This window comes from Alligator mississippiensis, chromosome 3 (assembly GCF_030867095.1).
Source record: "Alligator mississippiensis isolate rAllMis1 chromosome 3, rAllMis1, whole genome shotgun sequence".
Classification (NCBI taxonomy): Eukaryota; Metazoa; Chordata; order Crocodylia; family Alligatoridae; genus Alligator; species Alligator mississippiensis.
In genome coordinates, this window is record NC_081826.1 from 106,799,913 (window position 1) to 106,812,120 (window position 12,208).

Here is a 12,208-nt window from a genome sequence, read left to right on the forward strand (position 1 = left end):
TTTCTAGGAGGAAAAGGGCCAAACTGTAATTTTTTATTTGTTTTTGGTTTTTTGGTGATGGGGGGGAGGGGGTGACATTGTCAAAAACCTTATTCTTCTTTTGGAGTTTTAGAGTATATGAAAATATTAATTTTACCATTTATTTGAATACTATATATAATATTATGCCCTTCTCTATTCTGCCATCATATTAATATTAATATGCATGTTATTAAAACATTAAATATTAACATGTAATATAAAAGTTGAAACAAAATATCTTAACATTATTAAAAATGTATTAAATGGCCCAGGAGGCACTTTCCTGTCTTAGGTCCCTAAAATATTGAAGTAGTCCCAAAACTAAAGTTTTCAGAATGCTCATTTCACTTGACATTTCATAATTTGGCATGATCTTTTGTTAATTGGTGGGATATGAAACTCATAGTTTTGGTTTAGGTTGTAACTTCTGGTGCAGTTTTCATCATTAGTATATCTCAAAGTGCTTTACAAAGTAAGCAAGCACCCTTTTCCCTATTTTACAGGGGGGTTTCTTCATCAAACACTGACATGCTAAGTCAAAGTCTGTTTACACTGCAAATAAAGGTATGAGTGCAACAGGTGTAGACACAGCCATGCTAGTTTTAATTTAGCTGGTTGAGATAACAGTGTAGTGAAGACACTGTAGTATATCAGTACAGGGAGCCTGGCTAAGTATTTTAATTTCTAGTCTTTGTCACTGTATCTTCATTTTGTTGTTATCCATGCTATCTAGACAAAGGGAAACTTATTCATGTTGCAATTACACCTTTGTTTTTAGTTTAGGTATATCCTAAGATGCTGATTTAAAAAGAAATGCATTTAAAGGATTTTAAAAGACCTTTAAACAGGTCTATATAGCATTCCTAAAACAGGTTTCTTTAATACATGGGCTTGTATCGAACACACAATGAGGACCTGGAAAGGCTGGAATTTTCCCATAAACTAAGGAGATTTAAGTGCCCAGCTCTGATTGAATTTAAGTGGGATTTGGGTGCCTCACTTCATTAGGTTCCTTTGAAATTCCCATCCTTAAAGAAGCAACTGCTTGAGATGAATTGAAAAACTCACTAACAGTCATGAGTAATGCAGTCATGTCAAATTTCAGTCTCCCCATTCTATCTTTATGCAGCCTCATACTAAATGACCAAAGATGTAACATGGATTTATATTACAGTACTCCAAAGACTACTAAGTTCTTCATTCTTCCATCCTTGATTTCATAATGGAAAAAATTTAGCTAAGTCTGGAGGTGGTAGAAATGTTGTCACAATGGTCTTAAGAAATTAATATCCAACAGGATGTTAAAAAGATTAGAAAAACAGTGACCTGCTACCAAATTTAGAAAATGAAGTCATAATATGGAAACTGATCATATATAAATATAGGGGTGCCATTCAATTCAGTGGTGAAATTCACTTGATGGTATAGAAAGTAGGATTGATGTATGTGACCTGTAAGCGATAATAAATTAGTAAAGCTAAATTGGAATATTAAAGTATATTACAAATACACATAGTACAAAAGTGAGGTATGCTGCTATAAAAATACTGTTCTTATGCATTCCTAAGTCAGATTTGCAGGAACATGTTTGGATTTACTCTATTTGCAGTTAGTATACAGAGTACATACTCAAAATATTTGACAAATATAATTTCATTTTACACTTTGATTTTTCTGTACCATTCTTTTAGCAGAATGAGATTTGATCCACATTTTCTTATCAGGATAATTTTAGAATAAAAAAGTACATGTAACACAAGTAGATAGGTCTGTTGCTTTTCAGAAAGAGTTCTTTTTAAGAGCTTGGTGAAATGCTCTTAGCTTCTTTCCCTCCCTACCACCTGCCCAGGTTGAAAAAACTATGTCAAACTTTTGCAATAATTCTGTGTGAAACAACACATGACCAACTCTTATGATCTTTAGTCAGGCAAAAGTCAAATCGGGTAAACTGAACTAGAGGTCTTGCATTGGGCCATGGAGGTACCAAAGAAACTACATATATATTTAAAATGTTTATATACTCTTCTGGATCATTTAGAATTTATTTACTTACTGTATTAATTTTTTACTGAATTTAATCATTAAGGATCAGTTTTAATATTAATTACATATCAACATGCATCTTCATTCATGAATTGCAGCTGGTATTACTATATATGTGGTGGTAAGCCATATATCTCCAGAATTAGTCTCGAACTATAAATTTAATATAATCAACATAGGTCTGATCTCATACTTCTTAAAAGTGCAAATTCTGGGAAACTCTCTTGAAGGCAGTAGAAGTTACATTTCAGTTAGGAGGACAGGATTAATGATTTCTTTTCCCCCATGTTTTTATCCTTTAATTCAATTTAATTAAACCTACAGGTGAAAATCTTTATTTGCTGTGCAATCATTTTAACCTACTGAAAATTATTTAAATAAGATGTGTTTTCTTGGTCTGTCTGATTGGCTGTTTGGGGAGAGAAAGAAAGGGATGATTTTAGAGATGTGGTTTGCTACCCTTGATCTTTAGTTTCTAAAAATTAAACATTGCTAAGTACACAAAACAGGCTTGGTGAATTTCCATTGGGTTTTGATTAAGGAAATGAAAACATTACCTTAAAACTCAAGGTAAGAAATTATTATACATTGTTTTATGTACCTTTATATAAAAAGTTACAAGTAGCAAGCATATGACACAAAAAATGGAACAATAACAGCAGTAATTGTGAATGCATGCTTTTTACAATGTGTCTAATAAAAGGGATTTTTTTGCGAACTCAAATATTCAGTAACATGCAGATTATTTTCTCAGTGTCAAATTCAGTCATATTGCTAGATGCTTATCCTAAAACCATTTCTGTTGAAGTGATGATGAATGGCTAAATACCTGATTTCAATAAATTATTCCTGAAATTCAAAATTGGGTATCTTATATTGTAACTAAAAGAGCAGGTGAAGAAAAGAGACACAGAGAAGGAGAAGGAGAAGGAGAGCACGTGGAAAGATGGGGAAAGGAGAATAATAATAACCATAGTCTTATTGCCATCTATTAAATTTACTCAATACTGTTTGCTGAATTTTATCATGATATGGGAATAGCTGGTCGAATGTCCATAAAACCTCTAGCTGGTGTTTCCATGGTCGATAGTTTCACATTTCATTGTAGCATGTTCAAAATCACCCAGGAGCGCACTATTCTCAAGCAGTCTATATAATGAAAACAATGTACATATAACAAAATTTCAATGTAAATCACCTTCTTTCACATATCACACAACATACAAATAGTTAACAGAGACATAAAACAGCAACCAAAATAAAACTAAGATAAAAAATAAATCTGGGATAGTCTCAATCAGGAATTAATTTCTTCTTCAAGTTTCCAGTAAATCTCAAAATGTATTTAGAAACTAAGGAGCACTTGGTGGCCAGCAACCAAATTACAAAATAAACATGTTATTGTGCAATGGGAATATCTTGCTGAGGAAGTAAGAAATGTCTGTAATTCTTAGGTTTGGATAAAGGCAGTGGAATGAATTTAGAAACATGTCCACTTTCTTTTGACAGTTGAAATAATTCATTATAGATTTTCCTTTCACAGTTCCCATGTTTGTATAAATAGTTCTTCTCTGAAAACAAAACAAAGTTAAAACATTTTCTCCCCATAAAGGAAAATTTAGGTAGACAAATACTTATCTACTTATCACAAAACTATTAAAGCATTTCACACATTTTCTCCTATAAAATAATATATACATATATACACATATAAACATACATATATACATATATGATATATATAAGTGCCAGTCTGTCATCTGTCTATAACTTATTTATAAAAATTTAGATTATATTTATTCAGGTTAAGTGACAGTGATAGTAGATTAAAGGAAATGAACAGCCTAGTAAATTATTTAATTAAAATTAATTGTAAGTGGCAATTATTAAAACTTAAAATTAACAGTCTCTCCTTGCCTCCCGTCCCACTCCTCTAACACCTCACAATGTTGCATGAGTAAAATGAACTGATAGCATATAGTTCCATATCTTTGTGACTAAAGAAGTTAGGCTATGTTTTACATAGCATATCACATGCTGGGACATTTATAAAATTTTATTTTCTCCCACACATCCATACACAGACATACAAGTTTAGCACCCAAGCCATGCAAAGCATCTGTCTTCATAGTGTGCTTAAAATGAAGGTTATATTTAGCTATGGAATGATTACAGTACTGTTGAATATGCAAATTTAATAGATTATATGTTTAGTTTATAATGTGCAAGTTAATCATCAATACGTAATTGCAACTCTCTCTACATTCAAAGCTGACACTTTATATGCAAATTCTTAACTAGCTAGCATACAACTTGGAAACATCAGACATTTTCATATGTAACAGAATAAAATGGAATGCAACAGATGAGGCATTTGACATTCATTTATATATTTACTTACCTCAAGTTTGTCTTTTAGACCCTAGTTGTGTTGTACTCAGACTCATGTTTGCTTAGAGACCCAATGAGGCAGAACCTGGAATGTTATGGCTATTTCATTCAACATAATAATGTTTGCATAGAAAAAAAAGAAATATATGCATATAGATACTTAATAAACAGTATACCTTGATAATCTGGTCAATGTGTACCAAGTCATTAATACTGGCATGCAAATAGATTAAAATAATTGAAGAATTTTAAAGAGTTAGAGATGCCTTAAATGTGCAAAGAAAATATGGAAAGCATGTAAACAACCACAGGAAGCGCATCAGTAATGCATGCAAGACATACAAATACATATAAAAAGTTTCTGAGTGCTGTTTTCCAAATAAGTGGTTCATAACTGTTTCTGTTTTTCTTTTCTTTTACTTGTAAACTTTTAATCATTCATATTTACAGGCATTCAAGGTGCAATACACAATAAAAATAAGTTTCTGTATTAAAAATATCATGCCAGACTCTACTTTTTTAGTGATTAGAAAGACTCTTCTCAATGCCATTTTTATATGTAAATATATAAGAATATTCTATAAGCACTATAATGTCTCATATTCTAAATGGTATATATGTATAATAATATGACAAGCAGTGAGATTATGGTTAATAACAGAATAGATAGATATTGTAAATGTTTTGAAAATATTGCCATTCACTTTATAGAAAACAAACTTTAATAAGAAAAGGGTTTCCTTATCTCAGAAGTGTTTCTCATTAGTCTGCCATGTATGAGAACAGATAAATATGTTTTGCTATTGATTTGGACTCCATTGTTACTGTTGTTGTTATGGGTTGTGGACAGTACTGAAGGCTACCTCTTAGCTTTAAGGAAACCACATGCATGTAGCTCTTTCAAAAACCTAGATTTTCACAAAATCTTCTTTGGTTAAGTAAAAATTATACCTGCTTTTTGGGGGTGTGTGTGTGTGTGTGTGTGTGTGTGTGTGTGTGTGTGTGTGTAAAACAGTAAAAGAAAAAGATACATTGAAAAAGACAGAAAGACAAAGAGAGTGTGATGTGAGGGGCTTGAAGAGTAGGGGTAGAGATAAAGAGAGAAAATATAATGACATAAGCTATAAATAGGTAGAGAAACTTAAAGAGTAAAGAAAAAAAATGAAGAAAATATTTGAGGCAATCAAGTCCTTATGTAATAGTCTTCATCAAAAATCTATTGATACTGACCGCTGGACAGCTTTATCATGTCTGGACAGCCTGTGACTTGTAGTTGGTACCTCTTCAATTTCATCTATCTCACACGCATCTGCAGCATCTTGTGAGTAGCTATGCTTCATAACAAGGATATTTCTCCTGTTCATGGGCTGGATGAGAGGCTTTACAGGCTGGGGTTGTATTTCTGTCAAGATAGAAGCATCTCTTGTGCTGAGGTTACTACGGCTTCCCTTAGTGCTAGACAACTGTGATCCACAGTGATGGTCATGAATGCATTTTGAAGATGATCTCCGCAGTTTATGATAATTTTCAAAGTCATCTGCAACATCAGCAAGGTCAGCTGTAGGCCCTGTCCCTCTAAGAGTGCATAACTCATAATGAGGAGGCTCAAACACCTCCTGGAATACTGTTTGATCAAAGTCTGTTTTCCTTTGGACAAATTTTTTACGAGGCTGTTTGATCTGTACTATAACAGAGATAATAATGAGGATGATTACAATGCAAGAGGTCACCCCAATTATAGTGCCACTGGTATTGGTAAGTTGATCCAACAGGTTAGCTTTTCTTTTTTCTGTGTGACAGAAGAAAAGCACAGTGTTAATTTCCGATTAAAAAATAAACATGATGGTTTTGAGGTCTGCCAAGTGGTAAGCAGGATATAGCCCAAACTCAAGCATATAAAAGAAATGTCTACTTTCTCAAGCTGCTGCTAAAGTTATCCCCAATCTCCAGTCTACTCCAAAACAAATCACAAGTCTGTTACTTGACACTCCTCTTTTACTTTCCTTCCCCATCACTAAATATATGTAGTAAGGTATTAGTAGCCTATTTTACTGTGCATTAGAGAATTACGGCAAAAACTGTGCTAATAGGCTTACACACAGTAAAACTGGACTACAGCACTTCAAGCATCACTAAAAATGCATGCATTTTAACTACTGTGCATTAGGGCAGCCTAATGCGCATTTAGCTAGTACCTCACATTAGAAGTACTAAATTTAATGCTCAGTAGCAAAAGCGTATTAATAAACATGTAGACATGCCCACTGAGAAGTAAGTTAAGTGAAATAGCAGTGGTTTACAGGATTAAAAAAAATAAATACTTCTTTGCCTTGGAACTCATCTGAATGCCTAATACTAATGAACTGACTGGAACTGCTGACAGAATTCAAAGACTGAGCTGAATCAGGAGAAAACTGATAAGATTTTCAGAAAAATAACCCCATATAACCCATTACTTGTTTTATCTGCCACAAAATACATATCCAAGTTAATTAATACAACTCTTCAGAATACCCTTAGCCTAAGCACAAAGGCTGATTACCCTTTATGTAAAACAGATGGCAAGATATCATTCTATCCCTTGGTTAGAAAAACTTTTAAAATATCTGCTTGGCATTTAAAATTTTCAGAAGACTCCCAGAAACACAATGCAGTTTCATCCCTCTTTTCTGCATAATTCTCTGTGGGTTTCTTTGTAATTCATAGATGCCCAGTGAGCTGATGACTGAGCTATGAGAGCTAAAGTGGAGGGTTCACACCTCTTTGTAAGAAGGTCTTTCAGGATTATGATATTTACTATGAAAGTGTGATATAGCCTTAACTTTTAATTCAGCATATTTTTTACTGTTCCTTTAATGCATAATAGAGTGATATACAGTTGAAATAAAAAGCATTCACACTAAAAGAGTCATACGCCTGCTTGCCCAACAAACACGTTCCTTTCAGTCTGTATGATGCTTAGAAGGCAAATTTCAAGCCCTTGTGTTGGTACAGCAGATTGATATCGGGGTCCTCCAACTGACTAATGAAGAACTGGGAAAAGCAGTAGCACCAGATTAAAAAAAAGCCCAGCAGCACAGCAATCAGCTTATTTGCTGGATCTAACCAGCAAATCTGCTTCTCTAGTAAGAAATATAATGGTGAATAAATAAACACAGGACCTAATGGAAATGATGCAGCTTCAACCTGGCATTTGGTAAAAGGAAGATGCAATACTTTCTAGAAACAAATGAGAAGTTAAAGGTTTTTCTTTCCACTGATAAAGTAAAAAGGGAAAATTAGACTATTGTTCCCCATTTGGAAGCTTAGTTTCTGTGAGGAAAATTATTCCTTTTAACTGTTTTGCTGTGTTCTTTTGCAGCACAAGTTCATTTATGGTTTACTTCATTTAACGGCTTGTCAGGATTTTACAGGCTTCAGCAGATTTATAGGCTGGCTGCTAATCCATCTCATTTTGAATTTTTTTTCTTGATTGGTTCCTAAATTTGGCATCTCTCTTGTTTCCAGGAACAAATCTGCAGTAACAGAAAAAGCAAATAGTCTCCATAGCCTGTCATGAGCTAAGCCTTTTCATCTGAAGGAAACATAGATACTGAATTTTTCTTTTTCTTCTTTATCTTTTTTTTGTTTGAAAGTAGAGAGTGCCACCTGGAAACTATTATCCAACCTGGTCAGGAATGTCAATGTCTTCATGAACGAAACATCATGCCTGGTTTACAATGTTAATTCTTGACATTTTAAGTTAACTGGTAGATTATGCGTGGATTTGTCTGCTTGGTACAGGATTTTTCCTGCTGCATCTTGGATTTCAATGTTGTTATTATAGGCAAGAGTCTAAAAAACAGCTGTCTGTTCCTACCAGCTGCCACTTTTAAAGTTCTCTATACAAATTTCAAACGTGGGAAACAGACAAAATTCCAAATATATGCAAAGATAGGCTACTGAGTCCAAGAACATGGCAATGGGTCATAACATATATAAGCAAGTCAAAACAAATGAAATACTAACAATGTATGCATGTTCACCCACATTTTCACCTGTTTTCTTTTTGTCATTTATTTTTGCTCAATCCTGACCCAATCTGGCACCTGGTTAAAAAGTCACTGGGGATAATGGTGGTCTATCATCTCAACATCCCTGTATGGTCTATCATCTCAACAATTCCAATTCTGCTTATTACCTTTGCAGTGGTTTTCATCCCAAGGATACACACAGTTCTGGAGTCCATTGCAAACCAATGTGTTATTAATACACATATTACTATGGCAAAAGAATGCATTGGCTTCACAGGGGGCTAAAATAAAATGCAGGAAAACATATGTTAAGTAGCAAATCCTTCAGCACTCTATATTCAAATATATATGAATGATAATGCAACCTTAAATAGTAATAAACCATATGGCATGGGTTTCTCAAAAGCAGTAATTAATACAACTGTTAGATATATTGCTGATGCAGATCTGAAGACACACAAACAGCTTATTAAACTGTGGTTTCAGGGTTCACAATCATGTTTAAACTTAGTGAACTCCTGCCACAATTTTTAAATTTTATCTTATATGCAAAGAATTCAGATTTGAATGTGCAGAAAATCTGTTTTATATAAATGCTCGTGCCAATGAGAGAAGATATCTATCTATGTATGTACTTATGGGAACACTTACGTTACAAAAGAGATCATATACTTTGAAAATATTTTGATAACAAAGAAAATCCACAATAAAAATTCACCCTTCTGTTAAAGGTTGAACAAAGATTGAACAGTTTTGCCATAAGGCCCACAAACTGGTAGAATTAGGTCACTAACACTATTAAAGCTGTGAAGTAAAAAGTTGTACTGAAGGCCATAAGCTATTGGTTTGCATAAGCAACCAAAATTCCATCATTATGAACTACATGTGGTGATAAAGAAACTATACAGCTCAGGTTTTGACAATTTTCAGGTACTGGGATGGCAACAATTCTTCTTCAAAATGACTTAAAATAGTACAAATAAAAGATTTACTCTTACATTTTTAGTTTTAATCAGTGTTTCATATCAGTTGTTATGCTGACATTCCTTGTATTAAAAGACAGTGCTATCATACTTTTTAAATAGCTGATTTTTAATTAAAGCTGAATGTAATTAATGCTAATGCACTGGTTTAAGCATTTCTTAGAGGTTAAACAACACATAAAGCATTCAATATAATATTTGAAAGTTGTCAAGTGATCTAATGATTGATTTGATTAATGTGAAAGGGGAACAATAAAGACTTTTGAAAGTCATTTCTCAAGACAGTATTTGTTCTATGCTGGTATTGTTATTATTATTGTTATTATTATTATTATTATTATAGTCTTATGGTAATTCAGATGCATAATATTGAAAAAGCTGCATTTTAGGGAATTGTAAAGGGTTGCTTCAGTGACTGCAAATGAGGAATGGTACAAAGGATTTATTCTGTAGAACTTAATGGCTCCATATATCATGTAAAAAAATCCACTTTTAAAAATGTGCCTAAATAAAAATTTCCATAATCGATTATAACAGCTTCTTCAGAGCTGTTACAGTTTAATAAGCAAATAATGAATGTTAACAAAACTTGTACATTTCCCAAACGCATAGTCACCCAGTAGAATATAATAGCTGTAATATGTATCTTCAGATTTACTGCATGCATCAAAAGCCACTTAATTATCCAATAGATTGCAATAGCTCCAACAGAGCTGCTATGGTCTACCAGCAAAATAATACACCTTTTAAAAAGCATAAACTGGTTGATCATGAATGCTTATTTCCATGATGGCCCTTTAATGGCTTTAATGGCCTTTTGTGTCAAGTCTCATGTTTACTTTTTCTTGTTGTCATCATTTTGTTTCTTTTCAGAAATTAAAATTTGATGCATTTAAACTAACAATACATATCAAAATAACAAAGGTTGAAAACTCAAGATGGATGGTTCACAGGGCCCCTCCAAGGCTGGAGGATTTATTTTTTCTGTTTGCTTCTTTGTAGGTTCCTAAGTATCTCTGTGCATTTTGAATTCCTACAAACAATTTCAAAAGGTAGAGTTCAACTAAGTTAAAATTGCTGGTTTTGTCTGGCTTTCAGAGAAAACCAATAAACTAGATCAGCTTCTGTGAAATGTCAGTTCAATTTGCTCAAAAGCCTGGGAAACCTTCCCCAACTTTCAGTAGCCCTCGGCTGAGTTTTTAAGTTTGTTACAAAAAGGTTTATATTCTAAACAACATTAAAACAATGTCAAAGTTAATCACCACTATGCACACAACAGATCTTTCTGCAGGAACACACAGCTCCTGATAGGGCACTATACCAGTCAGCACCTATGTGCTAGTACAGCACAGATGCTCTCTCTGCCACTATTGTAAGGAGCCACTAGGAGCTAGATCCTGTTTAATAAATTATTCAGACCCAGATCCAGTGAGGGAGTCAAGATATATTGATATTAAGATGAAAGAGGGAGGAATTTTCTTCTTTGAGAGAAAATTTGTGGGAGACCGTTTTGGAAGGAAAAGAAAGGAAAAAAAAAAAAGGCTTCATACAGTTTAACACTGAGATAGTGGAACACCCAAGAGGAAACTTAGGATCGTTCCTTGGAGGCATATGAAAAGAGTGGATGAAAGTAGATTGACTAGGTTCTTTGGGTGAATCTGATCTCTTTTTTTAGATCAACTTAAATAATAAAAGAGGTCAGATTCACCCAAAGTACCTTGTCTGCCTATGTCCTTAGACCAACATGGCTACAACCTACACCCCTGAAAGTAGATTAAATTACCCAGCAAAGGCATCCAAAGGGAGGATAACAAGGACAGAAGACTGAGGGATGCCACAAGAGATGGAGAGGAAGGAAAAGGGAAGCCACCAGAGAAAACTGTGATAGAATATCAGTGATTTGGGAAAGCCAGGGGAGCAGAGCTGTAGACACTCCAGCAGGACAAAATCTTAGGAGAGGATTTTGCAATATGTAACAGAAAGTGTTGTAAGAAAGTTTATGTAGAAGACATGTTTAAATATGGCAAGAATGTAGTCACTGATGACTGCAGTGAAGGCCAAGCAATAAGGCATTGAAGTTGGGTTGGTGGAGTGAACAGTGCACATCCAGAGCCTCAAAAATCTTAAAAGGGAAAGGGAAGAGTGGAGCAAAAGTTTCTTTAGGCAGAGGGAGCAAGAACAAATTGGAAAGTAAATATGTACTCAGATAAGAATAAGAGTTTGTTGATAAAAGAAAAAGCATTTGAGCACTGGTACAATAAAGGAAAGTAAGCCATGGGCTAGATTAATAAGGAAGCATGACAACTTCAGACTGAGTAAACAAGGTGTCAACAGTAGTCAGGAAACCAAATGAAACCCATTCCTAAATGAAAATAAATAAATAAAAATGTGAATAAGCACCACCTATGTATTACTTATACTAGTTCCACGAGGTGATGCCCTAAAGTTTGCAGTTAGATAAAACAATAAATCAATTAACCTTTACCATGTTTTGATTAATAGTTCTCGTGTGAATGGAGCAAAGCAGCAAGTAAGATTGAAAGTTTATCAGTCCTCTAGCACACAAAGGAAATTAGCTCCAACGTGCCTTTTGCAATTTAAATAGTGTAATGAGACAGCAGAAGGTCTTCTGGGCCTTGCTACTCAAGAATGAAGGCCACAAGACAGTAGTGGAACAGACTCAAACAGAATGAGTTTAAGATGTCACCAACTGAATAGAGTGGAGAGATGTGGCTGATCATCCTGAAGAAGTCTGCA

The 12,208-nt window shown here is 34.0% G+C and overlaps 1 protein-coding gene across 6 annotated transcripts in view; it reads right to left on the reverse strand.

Moving 5' to 3' along the window:
* Positions 1-1,656: 1,656 nt before the first annotated feature.
* NETO1 (neuropilin and tolloid like 1) overlaps positions 1,657-12,208 on the reverse strand; it is a 101,186-nt gene continuing 90,634 nt past the window's right edge. Inside the window, exons 8-11 of one of the 6 annotated variants that reach the window (XR_009460785.1) lie at positions 8,636-8,749; positions 5,686-6,244; positions 4,466-4,554; positions 3,125-3,635 (exon numbers count right to left, since the gene is read on the reverse strand). Coding sequence is in view for 4 of the 6 variants with exons in the window: in XM_019490310.2 (XP_019345855.1) it covers positions 3,129-3,213; positions 5,686-6,244; positions 8,636-8,749 (758 nt within the window). In the remaining 2 variants the exon portion in view is untranslated. Of the gene's footprint in view, positions 3,636-4,465; positions 4,555-5,685; positions 6,245-8,635; positions 8,750-12,208 lie in introns of all 6 variants that reach the window. The other 5 variants (XM_019490312.2, XR_009460786.1, XM_059724273.1 and 2 more) reach the window with 5 other exon arrangements.